Source organism: Strongylocentrotus purpuratus, unplaced genomic scaffold (assembly GCF_000002235.5).
Source record: "Strongylocentrotus purpuratus isolate Spur 01 unplaced genomic scaffold, Spur_5.0 spur5_scaffold_3, whole genome shotgun sequence".
Classification (NCBI taxonomy): Eukaryota; Metazoa; Echinodermata; class Echinoidea; order Camarodonta; family Strongylocentrotidae; genus Strongylocentrotus; species Strongylocentrotus purpuratus.
In genome coordinates, this window is record NW_022145609.1 from 27,594,201 (window position 1) to 27,619,284 (window position 25,084).

The 25,084-nt window shown below is 37.5% G+C and overlaps 1 protein-coding gene across 10 annotated transcripts; it reads right to left on the reverse strand.

Annotated features, from left to right (window-relative positions):
• Positions 1-1,904: 1,904 nt before the first annotated feature.
• On the reverse strand, positions 1,905-25,084 carry LOC100890864. Of its 10 annotated transcripts, XM_030996373.1 has the most exons (12): positions 24,874-25,083; positions 23,855-24,015; positions 18,202-18,281; positions 17,724-17,765; positions 15,486-17,026; positions 15,040-15,105; positions 12,622-12,687; positions 11,078-11,152; positions 7,794-7,913; positions 6,989-7,128; positions 2,750-2,860; positions 1,905-2,031 (listed from the first exon to the last, which is right to left on the reverse strand). In XM_030996373.1, exons 2-12 carry the CDS (start codon positions 23,932-23,934, stop codon positions 2,010-2,012), a joined length of 2,343 nt encoding a protein of 780 aa, XP_030852233.1. In that variant the 5' UTR covers positions 23,935-24,015; positions 24,874-25,083; the 3' UTR covers positions 1,905-2,009. The 10 variants fall into 10 exon arrangements, with proteins under 10 accessions (XP_030852233.1, XP_030852232.1, XP_030852231.1 ...); XM_030996372.1 differs by lacking the exons at positions 1,905-2,031; positions 2,750-2,860; positions 11,078-11,152 and adding exons at positions 4,904-6,147; positions 9,197-9,268 and having other exon boundaries at positions 24,874-25,084; XM_030996371.1 differs by lacking the exons at positions 1,905-2,031; positions 2,750-2,860 and adding an exon at positions 4,904-6,147 and having other exon boundaries at positions 24,874-25,084.

The following is a 25,084-nucleotide window of genomic DNA, read 5'->3' on the forward strand; positions in this document are numbered from 1 at the left end:
TCTTCCTATCCAGTGAAATATAGATATTACTCATATTTGCTGAAATATAACAGTTCAGCCACAATCTGGATTAGTTATATTGCACATGACACCAAGTTTAGGTATAACTATTCATAAGGACCATTAATACAACAATTATTCCGTAAAAATGTCAAAATCCCAGGGAAAAACAGAGGAATATCATACATTTTTGAAATTCGAAACTGGATTTAGATAAATGATAATTTTAGTAACATTTTTAGCCTGTCCGAAAAAGGAACCCATGTGACGTGTGGAAATAACACGCGCTTATTCGAACTTGGACATCTTCGTATGAATAAAACAAAAATTGAACTTCTTGAAGACTTTGAAGGGGATTAAACATATCTTGGAGATTAGAGATTAAGTGAGGACGATTTAATTTGCCCCCATCCTGTAATCCGGACAAGTTTTAATCCCACAAGTCACGGTCAACGGGAAAAGATGGTCATCGAGTCATCTGCGCGTACAATCAACGAGAGGTGGCGCTATACAAGATACATAAGTGTGGAAGCAAACTCGTTTTGATAGCACTATTAACGTGATAGCAATTTCCTTCGAAAAATTAACCTAATGTAATTTCCATAGCCGTGTGCGTCATCTGTTAAAATGAGCAAATATGACAATGTCGTATTATGTAATTCAAATACGATTTCTACGGAATATACGATAGAGTATTAAAAAAAGACTTTGAGTTTTGATTTTTAAGAAAAAGTTTCTATCGTGTTTATGGTGTCCCGAGTGAAAAAAAGTGCCAGAGAAATACTTGAATATTAATGTATTAATAAAGTTGTATCCAAATATAAATATGCCAGATATTTCATTTCAGCCGCAAATAGCCTATCTATACTATGGATTTTTGAAAGACATTGGATGGCTTCTAATAATATAAATGCACAGTCATAGACATTATAAATCAAGCGAAAATAGATAATATCTATTTGCTATTTTTTCGTCATGACATTGACAAACACAGTTCTAATCTTATGGAAAATTTGTACTTAAACTGGTATTAAGAAGATAACCTGTATAAACCAATACTAAACCTATATAGTATGGAACAAATCGTACGAATTTAGAAGAGCAGAACGAGACAGAAACTAGCACGAATGGCAATCGATTCCGATACTTTTTAATTCACATTTAGCATTTTACAATTAAGATTGAGTTACTAATGGCTGATCAGTTATTGAAGGGTCTGTTCGCATTTATTAAAAATTTGTTTATTTATCATTTGTTTTTTCAAACAACATTTTCCTTTATGATGTTTCCTTAATAGTGTTTTACACCCTTTAGAGAGAAAAAAAGAAGTGTATTTTCCATTGTCTTTTGACTCCTTATTTCAGCGGGATAAAAAGTGTCCATATATAATCAATGAAAATGAAAGATCTGCAAAATATCGTCTTCAGCGGAGTTCGGCTTTTTGCAAATCGGACAACCTCTTCTCCGAAAACGTCGTATCCTTGTGAGTTTTTCTTTTACGTCACTTCAGAACATTGGCCTGAACTGCTAGTCATTTAGACATTTTCGCGCCCGAGCTTCTGAAAATTGTCCGAGCTCTTGTCCGAGCTCTTTCACTTTCGGAATACTACCCTACCACTACAATGGTAGTCATTTCGGTTACACTGAACCTGATAACTGATCGTGAGTTGGACAACTATAGACTGCTTAAATCGACTCCAGGAAACTGGAAAGCATCTCGAGGCCAAGGAGTGTACATATTCAAGAGTACAAAAGGACACACGTAATTACGAACAATATCTGTCTCATATGAGAACGGATCTTCCAACACTGGACGCCGCTCTGCACTGCATGTCCACTGATGTCTCCTAGGAGACGTTCACACCAAGACTGCACTAGGATGGGCTGCGACAAGGATGGGCTGCGACAAGGAACCGATGACTGCCGTCTTCAACGTAGTAACTCTTCTCCAGCCTTGGCCGTATCGAGATACACGTCGGTTAATCATCGGGAGCAGGCTTGCGATGTTGTCATCTTTGTATCGTTTTCCTTCTGGAAGCCAAGTAGAAAAACAACATTTTTGGTAAAGTAAACACGAGATGAGTTGGATGAGTAAATCAAAATTAAGGTAAAGTAGTGTATTAGAAAATGTTATAAATTGCTGTCCGAAGAAAAGTGACCCACACGAAACATTTTATATACACATGATGATGAAAAAATTGCACTGCATACAAGTGAATCTGAAAACGAAATAAAGTTTAAAACAGGAGATGAGAGTATGAAAGTCAGTTATCCATTATCTATTGTAAAATAATTAAGGAGAAAAGAGGTTGAGACAGATATATATAGAGAGAGAGAGAAAAAAAGTAACAGAGAGAGAGACAGAAATACAGAAAGACAGATAGATAGATAAAGAGAGAGAGAGAGAGAGAGAGAGAGAGAGAGAGAGAGAGAGAGATAACAAAAAGATAACAAGAGATAACATAAAGATAACAAGAGTAAAAAAAAATGACTGATGGGGGTCGAGAGAAATATAGGTAGATAGATGGATAATATAGATGTAGATAGGTAGATGGATGGATATATATAGATATTCATGTAGATGTAGATAGATACTGATTAGAAAAGAAGATCCGATAGAGGGAAAGAGATAGATAGATAAATAGAGAGAGAGAGAGAAAGAGGGAGAGAGAGAGAGGGAGAGGGGAGAGAAAGAAGGGGAGGGGGCAGTGAGAGGGAAGGGGGTGGGTGGGGGACAGCTATGCATTACCTTTCTGTCTTGAGGGAATCTGTTTTGAAATTGGGCTTGAAGTCAGACACCTTGTACCCAGCATGATGACCATTAGTCGTGTTAGCACGGGACTTCTCTGATCCCGAGTAGCTACATCGAGACAAAAATATAAAAAATCATGATGAAAAGTCCTTATCAAACAATTGAACTTATCTCTAAGTTGGACTTAAAATTTATGGAAAGCCGTTAGCATCTATGAAAATATTATGTAAAACTTATTTTAAAAGGCATAAAAATGATGATTCAAATCATTTATATTTTCTATCATCTATGAGATTTCATGTTCTTGTTCTTGATGTGAAATTTTTGAAAAGTCTAAAATACTTGAATTTTCACTTTTGAATATATTTTATCTTAAGGCTACAAATAGCTCTCCATAATTTTTAAGTCCAACCTAGAGTTAAGTTCGGCTTAGGATCTTTGTGAAACACTCCCCCTGGGCACTTAACAAAACGACGAACACAACAAAACAAATACGCGCATGCAAAGATAAAGCAAGCAATTGCATGCATGTACACATACTTTAAATCAACAAACTTCAATGAATATCATCAATAGCATAAAAAAAAAACTAAACAAAATAAATACTTTTTAAGGCTGAATGAAAGTTTTGTCACTTCAAATAAAAATTGACAAAATGCACTAGGCCTAAAAGAAAGAAGATGTGTATTGCCCTCTGCGACCCGCGACCCCAAAATCTTGAAATCTATTTTAAACCGTTTTTTAGAAGAAAAAAAGGTTTTAAGCATTCAAAATTGAGAAATTTCAGATCAAAGAGGGAGTTTAAAAAAAAAAAATCTTTAAAGAAAAAATATTCCGACCGACCGACCCGTGTTTTGGCACCTAAAGGGCAATACAGCATCTTTTTTTAAAAAGCCCTATGGGGGTATTACAGTGGCGTATCCAGACGTCATAAATGTTGGGGGGGGGGGGGAGGAATTCCCTCAAGAAGGGGAAATTGAATGTACTTGAATAGGCATGCAACTAAAATGTAAAGCATCACATCACAGCAGTGTACTGAGTGAGCATGGTAAGGATGTCGGTGTTGGTGAAGGTAGTGGTGATGGCGGCGATGGTTTGGGCGTGGGGGGGGGGGGGGGTCACAGGCACACATCCAAGTGACGGTTGGGGTGCAGCAAACATAGTGCTTCCATCCGTGATGAGTAAAATAAAAAGACATTCGTGCGTCTTTATTGTGCAAATCGCTTCGAATTTTCATCAAGTCTCAATTCGTTACCGATTACGCACACACTCAAGAGCCGATATCACAAAGTCGAACACTTCAACAAAAACCAAGCTACATATATAAGTACATTTAGCAGCAGAGAGTGCAGCATAATTATTCAAATCACATCTAATTTAAGCACATTATTTGAAAGAAAAGATGCATGAGGATGACATGGATTAAGATAATATGCTAAACCAGAAACCCCACTTCTAATAGACAGGTTTACTAACATATTCAAGTTTTATGCATAACTTTTGAACAAAAGTTGTCCTTGACAACCAGAAAGATTGCCAGAGGAATGCCCGACATAGCAACAAGTAATGTATGCGGACTGGATCCCAAGAACTATAGTTCATTCATTAATAATGGGTTTGTGGAAGATCTTGTTACTAGATCTCAGGGAATGAAATCCATAAATTTTAATAAATTAGTAAACCGGTCTATAAAACAGTCAGTCATTCATTCACAAGCAAGTTGACAACCTTTCCTTGACGTTGAGGGAGCATGCATGGATGTATCGGGGGAAAAAAGGCCTGAGCACATTTTTTTTCTTGATGGAATTTCCTTCCACACTAAGCTTTATCATCTTAAGAGTGTTCAGTTTTCGATGAAGTCGTCGATATTTCTATTTTTTAAGACAATCCCAAATGTCGGGCGTACAATATGACGACTTGATATTGATAAGTGATACATTTGCAGTGTGTGTGAATTGTATATAGCGAAACAATGTGCACAGGCTTTGACACACCCTTCAAACAAAATGGCCGTCACCAAAACTCACTCGGAGCTTAATGATTGTGTGACGTAATGTTCGACAACCGATGACAAACTGGTCTGGGGGTTCGTCGAATGCCATCGGATATCGTGCAGTTCACCGATCTGAACACTGGTTGCATTCCTAGTGGTGCATAGTTAATAAGTCACGTGACACAACCAGCCAATGAGAATGGAGTTAGGAAGACATGTGAGTAAACAATGGTTATTTTATATCATTAATATTTATAGACATTATTTATTAATTAATTTGTAGACAGGTGCTAAAGCATTAATTAGGGATTATCCAGAAGCGACTGATTGTAGAAAAAAAAGATTTTGTTGTTGTTATTTCCTCTAAAATATGTTAAATATCGATGAAGGTCAACGATATACATCACTAAACGTTATCAATAGTAAAACAGATTTACTCCCTTAACTAATCAGGAGTCATAATTTCGCAACCACACTTGCAAGCTATCTCTTCACTGGCTTTTTGAAATTCAATTTTGCGTTAGATGGTAGTTACATCTTGAATAAATCTGAGTGAAATGCAAATACACATCTGTATGACATGTTAAAACGCCTGTGGCTATGTTTTGCTATCCCAGTGCTAATGATTCTTTAAACCCACTTAAGATTACAATGATCGTTGCGAAATTAATTGCATTAATTAGCCATGATTGATGGGGTGAGGAAATAGGTCCTGTGTTGAAAATGCATGATTTGTATTAAACAAAATGATATAGCCAAAGAAATAAATGACAACCACCGAATGTGAAATGACCATCGTATGAACCGTAGAATAGCCATTGCGTTCCTAAACCAAGTATTCCCCAAGAAAAAGCAATAAAATGGATAAATATGTACCGAGTTTTCCTATTCTTTGCACAGAGGCATGCGTAAAAGGTTCTGGATGTAAACTTAAAACTTGAAAATAAAATTGAAAAGAAGCATGAAATTGCCGCACGGAACAATGGATACAAAAGTTATATAAATATAATACATATATAAAGAATATAAGATGAAACGATACGTCATGTCATGAAATTCGTTTGGTTAAAAATGCATAGGGGTTAATAAAAACAAATGAATTATAAAATTTGTTAGGATGTAGTGCAATGACACTAATGTAATTAGTGATGCCTCAATCGCCACAGCGAGCGCTTTTTGTTCTTCACAGCATAGAGGTCTTATATAGCATCTCCATGGTTACATAATATTTCCAGCACACTTATAAGCAAATATATAGCCGTTATCACTCGATAATCTGATAAATAGCGAATTCTGAGCCGATTTTATAACCACCACCTGCGGTATATTCCTGCCGTTTGTTGAAAGCATTGTAAAAATCAATAACATTGAATACCTTATCGACTTTGAGAAAAGCAGAAAGCTAGATGGAATGAACGAAAAATGTTATGAAGATGTGAAAAAGTCAAGATGAGAAGAAAAGAAATGGGGGGGGGGGGAGAGAGAGAGATGGAGAGAGAGAGAGAGAGAGAGAGAGAGAGAGAGGGGGGTAGAGTGAGATATGAAGAGAGAGAGAGAGAGACGGGTGGGAGGGGATAGAGAAAGGGAAGTGAGATTGAAATGGGGGGGGGGGGGGGGTAACAAAAGAGAGGAGAAATTGATATGGGGGGGGGGGGTAGAGAGCGATAGAGAAAAGGAGGGTAAGAGGGAGGGAAAAAAATCGAGTCAAGAAGAAAGTATTGGCCAACGTCCTGCGCCAAAATAGAATAATATTTGTTATGAATCTATTAAAAAACTACTCAAGCTATTTCATATAGAAGAACTTTTAGATCAGTTATGAGCAATGTCCATGAACGTATTTGGCGGAAAAAAAGAAGAAAAAAAAAGTTGTTACAGAAATGACATCATTTTTTGTTTTTAATTCATTAAAAAAGCATACCTTCCGAAACCCATCTAAGTTACTCTTGGTAATTTCCTTGTACATCATTGCCGAATGACATACATGTACATGGTATATGTGCACTTTCTGTTCTTTGTAAAATATCACTGACATTATAATTTTCAATACTAAGCTTTTTTCTGTTAAAAGTACTGATTGTTACTTTTAATGACAAATGTATGAAAATGTTATCTACATTGTAAAATATTACTGAATGAAGGAAAGTGGAACTGAAATGTCATTTGACCATTACACTACCATTTGTATTGATAATTATGATACATATGGCTATATGAAAGCAAAGCACTTGCGTCACAGTACTTACGCCTTGCGTCTGTGTCGCTGTTGACTCTCGATGTTCTCCTTCCAGGCGTAGGCATTTGTTGTTTCCCCGTTAGCACTGTGAGCTCGGTGACCCTTCGCACTGTCCCCGCCACTTCGCATGTCTTCTGTATTATCCGTACCCTGCAAAGGAAAAGATGATTAATTATAAAAACAATTCATCTTTGCCCTCGATATCGGACAACTTTAATGTCCGTCGCACACGAGGCGTCAATTGCTGACGCAGGGCCTGACGCAGGGTCTGACGCAGAACTGCGTCAGCGACTGGTGCGGTATCTTTCTATCTATTCCCAGCAAGGAGGTTGATTGCAACATTTCTTCCCCACATATCTTCGTTTTCTGCCTTTGTAATGTAACTCCCCTCCATTTCTTTATGTCCCCCCTCACAGTCAGTTCTTGGTTTCTCTCTTCGTCTAGTACCTTCTACTTTACAAATCATAGCACTTACAGACTTCGGTGGTATAAGCGCTTTATAAGTAACGTTTTAATTTTAATTTTTTTTAATTTTCATTTTACCTTTTCTTCGTTTGACCATTCCCGGACACTTTGTTCAAGCCCTGCCATAATTATGTAGTATTTCTCCATTACTTTTCACATTTCTCATCATTCTCCTGTACACCCAATGTTCAAATGATGTTATTTCCTTTTCCATATTCTTTGTTAATGTCCACTATCGTAGCCCAGAATATAATATTTTTAAAGGAAAGTTTGACCAAATACGGTATAAAAATGTCATCTCGCTTAAATTGACTGTTAAATGTGTTTGATATTTGATGAAATTTACTCACCGTCGCCCCTGAGTTGTTGAAGAGATAGTAGTGCTGGCCGTACATCTTCTTATGTGCGTTTTCCACCGCTCGTTGGAGAGGAGTTTTAAAACTCTGTGGACGAAAAGCTGGTGGACCTCGCTATTTGGAAGAAGGAAATGGTAAAGGTAAATGGGGAGAATTAATATCAAGTGGTAGTTTGTTTAGGGTCCGTGAAGACAGAGTGAGAGAGAGAGATAGGAAAAAGGGCGAGAGAGAGAGAGGGAGAGAGAGCGAGGGAAAGATAAAGAAGGTGAGAGAGAGGGAGAGAGAGAAAGAGAAAGAGAGAGAGAGAAAGAGAAAGAGAGAGAGGGAGAGGGAGAGGGAGAGAGAGAGAGAGAGAGGAGGAGAGAGGAGAGAAAGACAAAATGCAAGAAGACAGACAGATAGACAGATGTAAACAGAATTAGAACGATAGAGAAAGGAACAGGATAAAGTCAATCAAAAACCATGAAAAATAGACAGGATCGGAAAACAACAAGAAAACAACACCATTGCAAAATGAGTATATGCAGTTGCAAACACTTTTATAAATTTAGTTGACATAAACGAATTGACCAACTTGCAATCAATATTTTCATCTTTAAAATCCACGATGAGATCTGGGGGCGTTTCACAAAGCCTTTTTTTCAATGACAAATGACAAAAATCAGTGACAAATCTGCTGATAACCAATCAGAAGCAAGGATTTCACTAGCTTATAACAAGAAACTGTCATTTGTCACTGATGCCAATTTTTGTAAAACACCCCTCCGATCGCAGAAACGTACTTACGTGTTTATGGTGGTGTTCTCATATAATTGTAATCACCAGTCTGATGATCACCATCAAATTTATCATCATTATAAATCGTTTTAGTTGAATTCCACGCTCGAAACTTATGACATTTCAATTATTCTGCATAGCAGGCCCATTTCAGATTTCCATTCAAAGACGAATCAACTACATTTATACCATACGTATTCTTGCTTCTCTAAGAAAAATAGTTTCATTCAATATTGTCATCATCATATCAAATAATGAATTAACGAAACTTTTATATTACTAGCACACAGATAAGATGAAATGTTTAAAAGCATGACATTTTTTTTACAGTAAATAGTATTACAACATGCCATACATGACCAAACGTTATGACAATTTCATTCATAAATCCACAATCTTTCAAACAAATTTCAATCAAACAAATAACAAGACAGAGAAATAAAAATGATCATCACTACATTTTCTAAAACTAAGCATTTTCACAGAAAGCAAATAATTCTTTTTAGAGAAGGAATATTTGATGCCTATCTTTGCAGTATTTTGAAGAGAGCAAAAGAGGAAAAACTTGTGAATTTCAAGAAAATGTGCAGTTTTTTCTGTCAAAAGAAAAGCAAACTTACCTTCGCAAACCTATGTTTACCAAGTACTTGTGACACTATACGATCTTTATCACGATCGCAATCAACTTGAAGCTGATAACCATCAAAGTAATTTTTTAAGAATTGGGAAAAATCCATCCAAAGAAAAGCCAAAGATGTGGGAAAGCATGCAAAAGGAAAGTTTCAAGAAATAAAAGAAAGAGAAAATGTACAATTACTAAGCACATGCGAGCATGATTGAGAAGGATTTGTATAACGTTGTTACCATGTAAACTTAAAGGGTAGGAACATGCGTGGTTGTAGGGGATGGCGGGAAGGGACATTCGGAATCGATTTCCGATTTTCTGGTAGATGTCGGCTGTCATCAGCAAAGCTAGAGTGGCCAAAGGTCATTTGAATGACACTCACACTGACAAGAATTTAATAGCGAAAGGATGATAACATACACTAAACATAATTATCTTGTAAAGCAGCGTTACACACAAATGTCATTCATATCTTCAACCAAATCATCATTATAGGAAATTAACCAAAGCTTCTATATAAAAAAACAAAAACAAAACAACAAAAAACTTGCTCTTGTGGCGATTGCTCCGCGTCATTCCCCTACACTGGTCGAACGACGAAATACAGCCGGAGCAATTATTGTCGAAGGAGCAAAATAAATGTCGGATCACCGAGAAGGCATCTCAAATTCATCAAATACATTAAGAACATTGTGTTTAAATAAAGGAACATTCAGATATGACTCGGTTAAACCGCCGGTAAAGCAACAAACAAACAAACACGGCGGTATGTTTTACGTGTAAATGAACGGCAACTGAGCGCAGCAAAGGTCATTAACTAAGTGTATAAGAGACAGAAATGTGAATCATTACATTTTATGTCATCACACACACACACACAAAACGGCCGTTTATCTATTCGAAATTAATCTTTTTGTTGTTGTTGCAATTTGGATCATTGTTTCGGGCAATTAAAAAAAAAATTGAGTTGGTGGTTACCTTGCGAAAGTGCTGAAATATAAAACTGAAATCAATTTTCATTTTTAAAAAAAAGAGAAGAAACAATATTCAACATAAGCACAGATTGAGAAAACCGGAGACTGCATACAATGTATTGTTCGTCGTCAGGTTAATGTTATAAAAAATGATTAATTACAGCAATCTTGATTGGTTAAAATTGTGATGAGTTCATTTGATTTCAGGATTAGGAACCCCACCTTGTCCCATAATTATGATCGAAATATGTCTATATCATAGGCATAAATATAGGCAACACCGGTATAAGACAAAATGATAAACAAAAACTGTTATTTTTACTTCTTTTTTTTTTGCATTAGAATATCCAAAAGAAACCTTCCAAGTATAAATGGGTATGATATCCTTTTGTTTCCTTCTATTTATTTTAAGCAAAAGTCGTTTTATATACACTTTTCTTCATTTCGAAATAGAGGTCGGGAAATGATATACTTGCGTTTTTAGAAGATGAGTAAAATTAAGACGAACATCAACGTTTCGAAATTGAGAGATAGTGACATTTAGATCATGGAGTGGATGCTTTCAAGTGTAGGATGAAAAGGTTACATAATAATTATGTACATGAGGTTGAATGGTACCAGTATTACCCAATACTTAATTGAATTGCAAAGCAAAGCTTATAAAAAACACAGTGTAATGTAAATGAATGAATTATGAATTGAAACAAAAACAAAGTGGGAATTTTTAGCTCAAAATCAGGTTTATCATGAACTGTTTGAGTGCGCAAAAAACACAGTGTTATGTAAATTAATGAATTATAAATTGAAAACAAAATAAAAGTGGGAATTTTCAGCACAAAATGGGGTTTATCATTAATTGTTGAGTGCGTCCACATGCAGGCCGTTTTTATCAAACTTTCTACCTTTGCTGTTTGGTGGTCCCTTTTCCCGCCTGATTTTGCTGCTGGGTGAGTTGTTGAATCGTTTATCTGCGGAACCTTGGGAATAAAGTCACGGTTTCCATGGTTATACTTAAACCATAAAGACTACAGAGTTAAGGTTATTACTAAACTACGTCATAAATTAAGAATTGTAGACTAATTGACTTTCTCCATCATGAAGAGAATAAAGGAAGGTATAGGCCTATACTCAATTCAAAAAGTTAACTTCCGAACAAGATGGTGCTAACCATGACGTAAACCTGACTAGAAACTTGAAACCAAGTTATCAACAGGACGAGAGAAATCTTTAGAAAAGGTTTATTTTGTAAGAAATCTCTCACTGGTGTCATAATGTTAAAATATTGTTATTAACGTATGTAAAATATATACTATTTACTGTAGGTCTACATTCTACAAAGGCAATTAATTCAAATCTAAAACTCTAAATGCAAAAGTGGAAACTCATGGTGTAACGGAAATACACAATACTGAAAACACTAAAAGATTGAGTGATTTCATATGAGATATTACAGACTATGACTAGAATTCACAAACCCGGTTCATCTATCTATAGTGTCTCACATATTAAGAATGCTAGATATCTGTTGCAAATACGAAATTAGAACAAAGGTGAATCAATTAATATTCGTAAGGAAATTTGTCTAACTGTGCGTCAAACTTGCGAAAGAATGCAGTAGGAAAAACAAAATAGAGAAGTAGTAGCAAAAGAGGAAGCAGTCATGATATGAGCAGCAGTGAGATATGTTTGAAAGTAGTGTGGAAGGACCAAGCGTGAAGCAGCAGAAGTTTTAAAAGTGATAGTTTAAGCGGAATTGGTGTTTTTCATCTTGGTCGAAGTAGCAATAGTATTCACTGTTATGAGAAGATAAGAAGAAGAAGAAGAAGAAGAAGAAGAAGAAGAAGAAGAAGAAGAAGAAGAAGAAGAAGAAGAAATAGAAGTGGAAACAGTTGTATAAATAGAAGAAAGGAAAGGACGCGGTCGAAGCGTGACTCGTAACCATCGTAACTGGAGCAACTGTTTAATTCATGTCACAGACTAGCAGTGCGAGACGAATTGGAAGAAAGGAAAAGGAAAACAGAAAATTATAAAGAGAAAAGAGAAATAGAAGAAAGAAAAGAAAAACAGAAATGAAGACGAAAGAAGACTTCATGAATAGGAATTGGAAAAAAAGAATCAGATTGCAATATGAAAAGAAAACAATGAAGAAGGCAGAAAAAAGAGAGGAAATGGAATACAGATATCACCGCAATGAAATGTGAAATTAGATTTACGCCCGTTGCACACGAAGCGTCACAGACACAGGACTACGTCACCGATTGGCGCGGCCTTTGACGCATCATGTGAGATTGTGAATTCAAAATGAAAATTGCAGTCATTGCTTTGAATCTTTGGTGCATGCAATAATTGTTGTTCATATCATGAATTAGCGCATGTAATAGCGCAATCAAAAATAAATGACGCATCGTTTGCAACGGGCAATATAAAAGAGAAAGAAGCCCGGTACCTGACGGACATAGCCAGCGGAGTGTACCCGAGACTGTCCCCGTGCGAGTGCAGACTTGAGAAGCCTCTGATCATTGAAGACGGAGGAGGAGGAGGAGGAGGAGGAAAGAAAAGTGTTTAAATGCACGGAAGTGAATCATGCTACCCAAAAGGTGAAGAATGAAATAGAATTATGATAATTTAACGTGCAGTTCTGCTTTGAATACAAGAAAAGATAAAACAGTATATGCCCAACAAAGAATATCAAAATATAAAATTCATCTGTGCTTCATTGAAATACTGAATAATTTCTTCGTGTGAGTCATTGAAATAGTCATAAGTAGATACCTATAGAAATAATATTGAAAGATCCAAGTTGCATCGAATATTTTGACTATTATTATCATTCAGTATTTGGCATCACATGTGCCTGAGAGGCGTAAAGCAGCTGCTATACTGACTCATTTAAACCTTTGGGTCTCTCCTGCCGGTATAACTGATTGGGGGTGTGTCGGTGGACCACTGTTCCACTGCACCGGAGTTTATTATTATTCCAGTTTTATGGGTAACAGTGTAGTCTGTAATTGTTATGTATGGCACTACTGGAAAAAGTATAATCCTCAACAAAATAGTGATAAATAATGCTACATCTGGTTATAATGTTTCCTCAGACCCACGCGTCGGTATAACTTTCTATGTAAACAGTGCCAAGCTGTATCTAGGCAACTCTAACTACAGTCATGCCTTTGACGTGAAGAGAATGTTCTGTGTACGGTGAGATCAAGGCAACGTCTTATATTTATTACAAGTCATAGAAATTGATCGATAAACTTCTGAGAAGATAATAATATATATCAAAAATTTATCTTAACCTTTGATCTTAACCAATCGCGAGTCCTCCAATCAATCGCAAGTTTGCAGTCTCCTATTTCTTATGTACATAGCTGTGAATGAATGCAATCGCAAATAAGTAGCGATTAATATCAAACCTTTATAAGAGTGCTAGTGTGTTAAGGAGAAAAGTGCTGCAATTGGTTTTTAAGTTAAAGGGGTTGTTCATATTTTTGTTTCTCTGTTTTTTGAAATTTCAAACCAATGATATGCGACGAAAGATAACTTAAATTATACCATTGCTTTTTAAAATACAAAAGAATATCCGAAGATATTTATATATGATATTCATTAAAATGTCAATCGAGTTGTTTCATTTCTTATGAATGAACATGTCTTGTCAGCCCTCCTCTCTCTTTCTATTATTGCGTCGTATCTAAACCATGATCTGAACGAGGTTCATACCTCATTCACACCGCCGAACCGACTAAAGACCAACTCTAAACTGACTGGTTTTTGGCCATAGGGGGTAGTGTAATTTTTTTTCTCGGTCTGGTGTTGGTCTCGTGGGTGTGACTGAGGTATGAAGGGTAACCATCCGGGGTAGTTGTTTGGGGTGGAAGTCACATGGGTTGACAATCTGACAGTAGTCGTCTTGATACAACATGAATTACAAATCCCTCAATAAATCTAGCTAAAAGCTTTCAAGGAAAAAAAATGAATAAGTAACCTGATGGATCATATTTTCTGTGTGTATAAACATCAAATTCGAAGGTCTGTTTATCAGCATTTTTTCAAACTTAAGCACTATCACAGTCGTATAATTCGGCGATAATTGTACGATTTAGGGATATTCATAATCATCCTTCTGAACACGACATACTGCTGACATAACATAACTCCGTTGCCATAAATTTGAAAAATGTGAAACATTTAAAGATCACTCGCTATAGTAATTCTTTCGAAAGCATTAATGGAAACATGCAATAATGATGAAAATATCTAAACGAGTGGAGCATGCAAGTCTATCATCTAGTAATAAAATGAACTTCTAAGGGACTATAATCAACGAACAAAATGATATTCAAAGTAGAGTTATCATGCAGAAACAAAAATGAACATGATCGCAACTATTTTCGGAAAATCAACTCTTAGACAAGAGCAATTTCAATACCCTACTGTGCATCCATATAAATTATATTCCGAATACATAATTCGTCATTGTCATGTTCGCATATTTTAATTGGAGGCGCACAAGGTGAATGAAATTGCCTCAGGTCAGTTTTTCGATTTAGTAGTTTTGATCGTTAAAGGCAGGGTATTTTACCGACATCGTTACGCTGCTGTAACGTTTTTTCAATTGCGCCATCTATTGGTGAAGGTATACAGAGAGCGATTTCCGGTTCCTCTACCCAAACATCATCGCGCGCGCGTCACGCAGTTGGTGATGAATTGTGGGACATGGCTGTCGACACATCGTGACACTGTGAGCAGCAGATGGAAGTATACATAAATCTGAAGTATCGTTTCAGTAGAATACCCTGCCTATTGTGCGAAAGACCATTAGTATGAAGAAGTTGCTGGATTAATTTTACCGAAAAAGACTTACATTTGTATATCCTTTGTCCAATTCCACAGTAGTTTCTTGTAACGCACTCATTATGCGCTCGGTATACTAAAATTTAGTTCAGACAGATTGTGGATACAGACAATGGAAGCAAATTAATTACGTTGAGTCGACAGTTAACCTTCACAACTATTTAGTAACTATTGAGCTGCAGTACATGAAAATCAGTAAATCGCTAGCGCCTTTAACAAGGGACTACATCTAGGATATTTCAGAATGAAAGGTCTTCCGAACCGTATCGTATCCTAATTTTTCTTCAATTGAAAATTTGGGAGCGAGGCTAATTAAAATTGCGTCTACGAATCGTTGATATACACAGAGAAATGATCGGCTCAATTAACAGAGAGAAAAAACCCCAAAGCTTTACCTCCAAAACATGTACCTTAAGTTTTGTACCATTTTTAAACCATACTTTAGTCATTACGTACCTTGATGTGACGCATATCATCCAAGTCTGTTGTTTTATCTTGTTTGGTGTCTACCCCCTCACCATTCTCTTCGGAATCCCTCCGTGCCCCTTTTCGGTAGCTTAAAACAGGAATTTTGGCGGAGTTGAGGTTGACTGCCTGTCTGGGACCAGACTTTCGCCCCTCTGAGTTGGAAGAGTGGACATCTCTAGCCGGGGAAGGGTTCCTGTTCGTCACTGGGACTGGTGGAAGACTTGAGGATGAGGGAGATCTGATGTGCTCAGACTGTCTAGGAAATGAGGACCAGGTCCCAAAGGACTCTCTGGAGCAGGTATCGTCGTCTTCGTTCGCTATGGCAGCATACATGGACTCGCGACCGTTGCTGTGTTGCCCCTGCCGCCTTTCGAGACGGGGTGCAGTCGACAAGAGGTCACCAATACTAACGATAGCAGTTTTTGACATGTACTCCATTTTCTTCGACTCTTTGATGGCCTCCTCGATCAACAACCGATGATCTACAGAAGTCATCTTCACCGTTTCACTTGTGGTCGATTCGCTGGGAGTTCTCTCAGAGTCTCCTGTCTCTGCACTGTCCAATGTCTCACCCATAGGAGGTTCGCAAGCAAAGATACCTGCATGAGGGTTTCCAGAATGCGCGTACGATATCTTTACAGGGTTAGCTGGGAGTGGCACTTTCTTTGAGTTCACTTTGGGCTTTGTGGCGTTCTTGAGAGCTGCCCTTAGAAGCCTGTCCTCTGCAGATTTGGTCTTTGCCGACCCGACCCGTTTCTTCAACGGCTCTCGCTGATGCATTCGAGCCACAGGGGCGCTGTGAGCTGTACCGTTTCGGGCATTCCCATCAAGAATGTCCTCACTATTGATCGCATCACCATCCACACTTTCAACAGCCCTAGGTCCATGCGTGACTATATAACGGTTTCCTGAACACCCGTTATCCTTCTGTTGTACCTCATCGTCATCTGGTAAAATTAGTGTAGGTGTGTTCAAGTGGACACCCTCCTTCTTGTCCGAGTTGTCATTCTTCTTCTTGTAAAACATAACCTTCTTGTCCAAATGGTCCCTTCCATTCTTGTCCGAATTGTAATTTCCCTTCTGGTCCACGTGGTCCCCTCCTTTTTTATTCGATTGGCAATTTTCTTTTGGTTGTTCCGCCTGGATTTTAACTCGATCTATCTTATTCCCAATCCTTGCGTCCTTGTTTTCGTCTGCTTTGCTCGTTTGACTAGAGCCGTTGGTAAGGTCTTTACTGACGTTTGTCTTTTCATCTTTACTGACGTTTGTCTTTTTATCTTTACTGACGTTTGTCTTTTCATCTTTACTGACGTTTGTCTTTTCGTCTTTATTGACGTTTGTCTTTTCGTCTTTACTGACGTATGTCTTTTCATCTTGCAGACAGTCTTCCTTCTCCACCTCAATGTCTTCGTGCAAGCCCAAGCTGACGTTGACGAAGGCCTCAAAATCCAGAATACCCGAGCATTGTTGATCAGTGGTGCAGAGGAAAGGCTCCCATATCTTTGACGAAGGAACCCCCTTTGGAGCATCTGAAAAAACGAATGAAAATTATGTTTGCATTTAGTTATATTACTACAGGACGTATAATCACAGGACGTATTGTTACAATCATGTTTTTTTTTTTTAAAGACCGTCACCACTACTGGGCCAGAAGGGATTAGACCACACAGAGAGCCATCGAGGTCACTGTGACAGGTGGCTATCTCATTAACTCAGCTCTCATTTAACACAAGAAAAAGAGGATCATGGGGGACCAACAGGCACCGATTGGGGAAGTTTTCTATATAGAGGGAGCAAGTAGCTACAAGTATGGCAGTGTGCCTTTAATAGGTTCCTGCGATTGAAATTTCGTTTAAGGGAAACAACAAACTTACATGATACGGTAAGATGTGAATGATATCATCAAAACGTTTTGACTGTGACATGTTTAATGAATATTTGTCTAATGTAGTCTCTAAGTCTCTAGGGATATGAAATTCGTTAATATTATTTTAAGGGATATAAATAAAGGTTGTGCAAATAGAAGGCCCAATAATACTTTGCTCGATCTTTAGTATAATTAAAGTGTTGACATTTAGAGTGTGTAATTTGTTAAATGAAGTCTTTGGTAAACGGAGGACTGCATGCTCATTCTAAAATGTACGTCGAAACTTGACTCTCATCACTGAAAGCAAGCTTTTGTGGACGAGTGCTTCAAACATTGCTTTAAAAAAAAAAATTATTTACCTGCTTTTATCTTCAAGTTTCGTTTAGCCCAGGCGTCGATGGCTGTGAAAAGTGAAACAAAACAATAGATGAGTTTAGAAATAAAAGTCTTCAAATTAAAAAAGTAAAATGAAGTAAAATGACATAATAGAGTCTCAAAGTAATTCCAAATAAAAAATTCAACATAATTCTTTTAAGGTTGGCTTGATCTAACGGGGGTCTCGTTTATTTTGTTTGTGCAACAGATATCCTAATAACAAAAGTGCAGAACACAATATTTTAATATAACTACTTTTGATGAAACGATATTCAGAAGAGAGTTTTTATTTTTGCAATTATAAGCTTCGGACGACGGAGAGGCTAGTGACAAAAAGGGGTGGGAAAGATTGATAGGTGGGGGGGGGGGGGGGGTTAAAGAGGATGGTGTTGATGATGGGAAAGGGGGCAGCGAGGGGGTGGGGAGGGGAGGGAGGGTGGGAGGGGCAAAAAAGGTTCTTACCTAAGTAAAATATGTCGCTCTCTTCATCATCACTCTGCTCCCAGCCATTCAGTGGAACCCATGCCTCACATCTTGGCTTGCTGTAACGTGGTAAATACAGTTATGATAATAATCAATTAATAAAGCTACGATGAAAAGCTGATGAAAGTACAGAAAATAATACTAGATTGAGGAAAAAGAAAGAAGATATAATTGTAAGAGGGAGAAAGAGGGGGATAGAGGGATAGAGGGGGAGAGAGGGGAGAGAGAGGGAGAGAGGGACATAGAGAGGGGCAGAGATAGGGAGAGAGAGGGGGAGAGAGAGGGGAGATAGAAAGAGTGGGGAGGGAGAGAAAGAGAAAGGGGAAGGGAGAGAGTGAGAGAGAGAAAGGGAGAGAAAGAGAGAGAGAGAGAGAGCGAAAGAGAGAGAGAGAGAGAGAGAGAGAGAGAGAGGGGGGGGGGGGGAGGGGGAGAAAAAAAGAATAGTACAGATAATTGTTTAATTAGAATTGTAACAATGTTTTCAAAAATCAACATGAATTGATCGCGAGGCACAAGCACAAGGGAGAGAATGATTGAGAGAGGTAGAGGGAGAGATAATGCGCGTAAATTGTATGTGCTTTTTTTTTGGGGGGGGGGGGGGGAGTGGGGGTGGGGTGGAGGTTGGGGTGAAGGAGCTAACCTTCATTTCCAAAAATTAATGAGCCATGCAACATTTAAAAAGTAAATGAAGTATGCGATCTATCGTTAAATTGACTCCAATAAATATTATAATAAGTTGACAACATCAAGCAATATCAAATTATGATGATGAACACTGTTTCACTTTCACCCATGAAAATGTTCAATGTAGCGCAACATTAGTATCGCATACATTTATTTTTTAACCGTGCATCGAATATTGTGGTGTAAGCCTTTTCTCTCTCTCTAAATATCACATTTGTAGGATCTACTCAAACGATAAAATTTATGAAAGTCTTCGTCGAGGAGTATTATGTTTGCCTGCGGATATTACTTTATCGGGGGAGGGGGGGCATGGATCCTCTTCAGAATAGGGTTGAAACTCATTAAATTTGAATTCCAAACTCTATTGGATACCCAGTTTATTGACAGAGGATTTCGGGAGGGAAGGGGTAACTGCCCCTTGCCCCCTTGGAATCTCCCCCCCCCCCGATTTCTAGAATATTTTTTATTTAAATAGAGCTTCCATCAATGATCTCCCTTTACGTTAGTCTCATTATTTTCACATCAAACAAAGCTCAGTTCATAAGGAGTACAAACTGCAAAGTCTCGAGTTACTATGTAACGGCACATGCAACCCTTTGTGTCGTATTTAATCATTCAATTGATGTTTACAGTTTGGCTTCCTATGTTTGCATTGTATATAAACAGTGCAGACTGTTTTCTTTACAATGACTCGTTATAGTATGTTCACACGTACATGTATACATTTCTACTATTCAGGCTATATTCTTTAAGATTTGCAGAGTGACTACATATACACAGAATAAGTATGTATAAGAGTTCAATCTTTAAATACATTTCAACCGTCTACGTTTTTCATAATATGTACAAGTTCATAAGAATGTTTTTACATAATTTCATGTATGATAGACTGGGCATAGGTTTAAAGGATAAGTCCACCCTGATAGTAAGTTGGTTTTAATAGAAGCAGAAAATCGCAGGAACAGGTAAATGATGACAATCATTAGCATATTATACATGGTATTCATAACAGATCCCTGTTATTAGAAACGAGGCCTAAAGAAGTAGCAATAGTAGTAGTGGTAGTAGTAGTAGCAGTAGTAGTAGAAGTAGTAGTAGTGGTAGCATGGTAGTGGTAGTGGTAGTGGTAGTGGTAGTGGTAGTAGTAGTAGTAGTAGTAGTAGAAGTAGTAATGGTGGTAGTGGTAGTGGTAGTGGTAGTAGTAGTAGTAGTAATAGTAGTAGTGGTGGTGGTAGTGGTAGTGGTAGTGGTAGTAGTAGTAGTAGTAGTAGTAGTAGTAGTAGTGGTGGTGGTAGTGGTAGTGGTAGTGGTAGTAGTAGTAGTAGTAGTAGTAGTAGTAGTGGTGGTAGTGGTAGTGGTGGTGTTAGTAGTAATAGTAGTAGTAGTAGTTGTAGTAGTAGTAGTAGTAGTAGTAGTAGAAGTAGTAGTAGCGGTAGCATGGTAGTGGTAGTAGTAGTAGTAGTAGTGGTAGTAGTAGGGATAGTGATGGTGGTGATGGTAGTAGTAGAGGTACATGTGCATAGAATCATGTAAAGATACCGAAAAATACAGTAGAATTGAAGCATGGTTATACATTTCCTTTCCTTAGTTCTTACCACGTTTCAATGTGCCCGCTTCCACAGTACATTTTGGTGTCATTCAGTTAAGCGGTTGTTTCTACAATTGCAACTCTTTCATTCAAATCGATCTGATATAACTATAAAGAATATCCTTGCCATTTACTGTCTAAGCAGACCACATATTCGTCGCCAATGACATCTCAAATATCGAATCGATAATGACCTCCAGTTTCCCAGGATGATTAGGCGGGTCATGATTGGAGTACAAAGGATTTGATGATAATAATGTTATCTGAGGGCAACGATTCATGCTTTGTATAGTTGATTAGTTGAGAATACATTGGGGGAGGGGGGGGGGGGGGGCTGGAAGGATCCGGGGCAAATCGAATGAAATCATCAGTAGAAGATATAGGGTTAATTTATAGGGGTGGGGTGTTATGTAGCGAAACCTATAAGGACCGCTCAAGAGCAATTTATAATTGGTTTATTATGGGTAAGTGGTCTTTATGCAAAAGTTCTTTCAGTAGACAGAAACGTAAAATGTGGCCTTTATAGACAGGTGGTCGTTCTATACAGGTGGTCGCTAAATCGGGTTTGACTGTAAATCAGTGGCGAATCCATGATTATTTTACTCGAGCGAGGGGGGGGGGGGCATATCAAATGAAACTTATCAAGGGCATTCATACAGGATAAATTTCTGTGAACTGGACTTGATATGAGTAAGTCTGACTAATCTGACAAGCAAAAAGAAACAAAAAACAATCAAACACAGGCGAGGTTACCAAATTAACATGGGGGGGGGGGGGGGCGGCGGCATGTGCCCCTTTACCCCAGGGACCCAAGAATATATTTAACAGCCTATAATTATATAGACATATAAAGTTAGAACCATATCAGCTTGCTGTAGTGGGATCGATCCCTGAATGGGTTTATCTGTTTTGTAAACATGCATCTATACATTCGTCATTTTAATGACATGACCCTCTAATTACCACAGACTTCACAAAGCCATCTACATCGATTCGCCTATGGCAATGAAAGAGAACATTCACTAGTTTCTTTGTTTGTTTGATTGTTTATTTTACTTGAATAATTGTTAGTGGGATCAGGAAGACCGACATTTGCTTTACGCCCTAGCCAAAGGAATTGTAGTCTAGTTCTGGACCCTATATGATTTTTGTTATTCGCCGACTATAAACGTTAAGCCGAGTGATTGGCGCGATCCTTATTGACTGCCATATCCCCTATCATCGCGCGATTAGTGGGGATATGGCAGTCAATATGGATCGCGCCAATCACTCGGCTTAACGTTTATAGTAGGCGAATAACAAAAATCATATAGGGTCCAGAACTAGACTAAAGGAATTGGGACTCGGACCCACAATAACCTATTACCCAAAGGAAACCATCACTAAACGAAGTGATGCCATGCAGACTGGACTTTCTTGAATCAGTTCATTTCGAAGTATGATGTAGATTAAGTGATAAACGTATTTACCCAAGATGCTCGTGTAATCTATTACCAAATTGATGATGTGTTTCATTAATGCCCTTGATCATTCCAATATTCTATACATTAATGTGATGAACAAAATGATTATTACATTTTCGAACATAACTCCAGTTCCTACATGCTGGTATATATTTCTATACATTTCTGCATATATTTTATGTGCACAAGACTGAACTGCGTGATCTCACTAATATATCTGTGGGTTGCCTAAGAAGTAGGGCAGTCTGTTATTTCTTCACGTATTTACTTCTATACTCAATGAGCTATGATAATCGATGAATGTAATAGTTTCCTTTTTACTCAATAGATTGATAAATCGAGTTGTTTTACCTGTACTTTCAAGATGATCATGTAATTATGTCAAAGCAAGTTTGAAAACAACCAGACTGTGGAATGCCTTGTTTATACAGATAATTCAGCAACACACTGAACTGCTCACCCCAAAAATCTTTATTTACCCCGAGGGCCTTTTCCCTATTATTGTCGTAATTGTCCCTCTCTCTTGTTTCCGATTGTCCGCAGACAACAGACATTACGTAATAGCGATACCTGAAAGGAACGATCGATAGTAGACTATTGTTTGCTATCTTACTCTGACGAACAAGCTTCGCACCTGATATCATCGTATTGTATACTGTGTGTGGTTTTGACACTAGGCTCTTATATCAGATGTCGCCTCACCTCGGCGCGTGATATCACTTGAAAGTGCAAATATCGCATGATAGTGACAGTTTAAACGATTTTCAGTATTTTTATGTCGACAGATTTAGGGAGAGAGATAGAAAAAATGTGTGGGTGGGGGTGTGTGTGTGTGTGTAAAAGAGAAAGTGTAAGAGAGAGAGAGAGAGAGAGATAGAGAAAGAAAGATAGGAGAGAGAAATGTGACCGACGGTACAATTCAGTAAACCTCTTTCATTAACTTTATTAAAAATACCCAAACTATGTGTTTGCATTTACTTATATATAGGCCTATGTTTCCCTTTATTTTTGTATCTCTTTCTTTCATTCAATTTCTGTCTGTTATGTTAATATGTAAGCAAATAAAAAAGCATGTTGTTGTTGTTGTTTTAGTCTTAAGGGCGTGTGTCATTCAATTATGAATATTTGGCCAATTGCCCTTATAGTCTTGATATACATTCTTTCCGAATGAACTGAGTAAATTAATGAGTAAATTTGCATTAGTGGGGAGCCCCGAAATGTACTTAAAATAATTATTGAACAATGATGTGAAAGGGGATGTCATTTAACACACAATTTTGCAAGGATTTTCAAAACAAACGTGTTTAAAGACGAATATTGATGATAGAATGCAATATCTTGGATTACTGTTGTACGCAGAAAAACCTCATTTTTTATTTATTCATCTATATTGGTCTTCAAACACATTTATTTTGAAAATCCTTGGAGAAGTTTGTGCTAAGTGACATCCTCTTTCACATCATTGTACAATTTATATGAAACTTTGCCTTAGATTTGTTTGGAGCTCCCAACACTTTAGTGAGGCTATATTCATGAATCATGGGTAGATGATAGAGATAATGTAGAGATGATGTGGTCCAGTTGATAAGTATCCGTACTGTGAACCACAAAGTACAGGATTCGAAACCCTGTCGCAGCACTAATGGCCTTTGGCAAGACAGTAATCTACATTTGCCACACTCCACCCAGGTGAGGTAAATTGGTACCTGACAGGAATATGTTTCTTGAAATGCTCGAGCGCTGTAATGGCAGCTGTGCTAAAGTCGAGGTAATACGAATGGAGCGCCAAGAGTGGCATTGTGCCAGACATGAGCGCTATACAATACCCTCTATTACTATTATCATTTTTTATCAATAATTTGACCTTTGAACCTTTGGAAAGTTATGGGTGTCTTACCTCAGATTTTTAGTGGGTTTCGATGAAGCTGTTCTGGGCTGGTTCCTCGACAAATTCTGTTGTGCTCTGGGAGGAAACATCTAGCACGTCATCATGTCATCTCCTAGTCGTCGTTATCATCATCGTCATGGACATCATCTCAAACACTGACAGGGTTTTCTCTATGTTGTAATCGATAAAATGTTAACAAAGTGATAGAATGAAACCAAAACGCTGTGAAAAAAGTATCGTCAAATTTATATAATACCGTACTCATCTAGTTTGAAAGAAGTCGCTTTCTTCTTTCCTTCTTATTGTAGTTTATTTTGTGTTGTTAATTAGTTTCTTCAATATGAACATGAAGCAAAATGTACTGGTTGATTTCTGGACCCATTAAAATAACTAAACAACAACTTTGATTTCTTAAGATTGTTGAGTTAAGTTTAAAATAATCATTCATAGATGCAGGCACAACGATACAAATATTTTGAAAGCCTAGGCCTCGTGTACCCTTATCACACAAAGAATGATGGTAGATACCACCACTGAAAAAACGGAGCCCAGTTCTTCTGCTTTGTGGAAAGCAATATTGTTATTGTATACATTTTTACTTCATCTACGCTAGAAAATCAAATTATCATCTAGTAACATTTGCATGGTATGTGTGACAAAACCACTTTCTGATTTGCATTTATGAGCTCGTAGCTAGCAATTAGGCAAAATCATTCACTTACAGTTATAGCGGTTTCATAATTTATCACTGACATACACAAAGTAATACCGCAATGAACTGCCAAATTCTAACATGCACATTATATTAGTGTAGATATGTTTATGATTTATTTTACCGCTCTAATTTGCGGCTAAATTCGCTTAACATTAATCTACGGCACGGTATTAGAGGTATAGAAGCATTACATCGGCAACTTTCACGAGTATGCCTAGCATGGCTTATAACTTATACCACCCAATCGAGAAATGTGCAGGTGGCATGAACTATCTGTAGACACAACATCACTTTCAGTTCACATGTAACTTACCTCACTAAACGATTTAATCCTTAAACATCGAATATCATTTCTTCCAAATTAGGGAACACCTCTGTGCACGACCACACAAATATATACACGCATTAGGTTTGTCCAAAATAGCTATCAGAGCTTGTTAAATGAGAGTACTCCATTAGAAAATACACATCTATACAAGTACTATATACCCGTGCAACAGTAAACACCAACTAAACGGTGACAA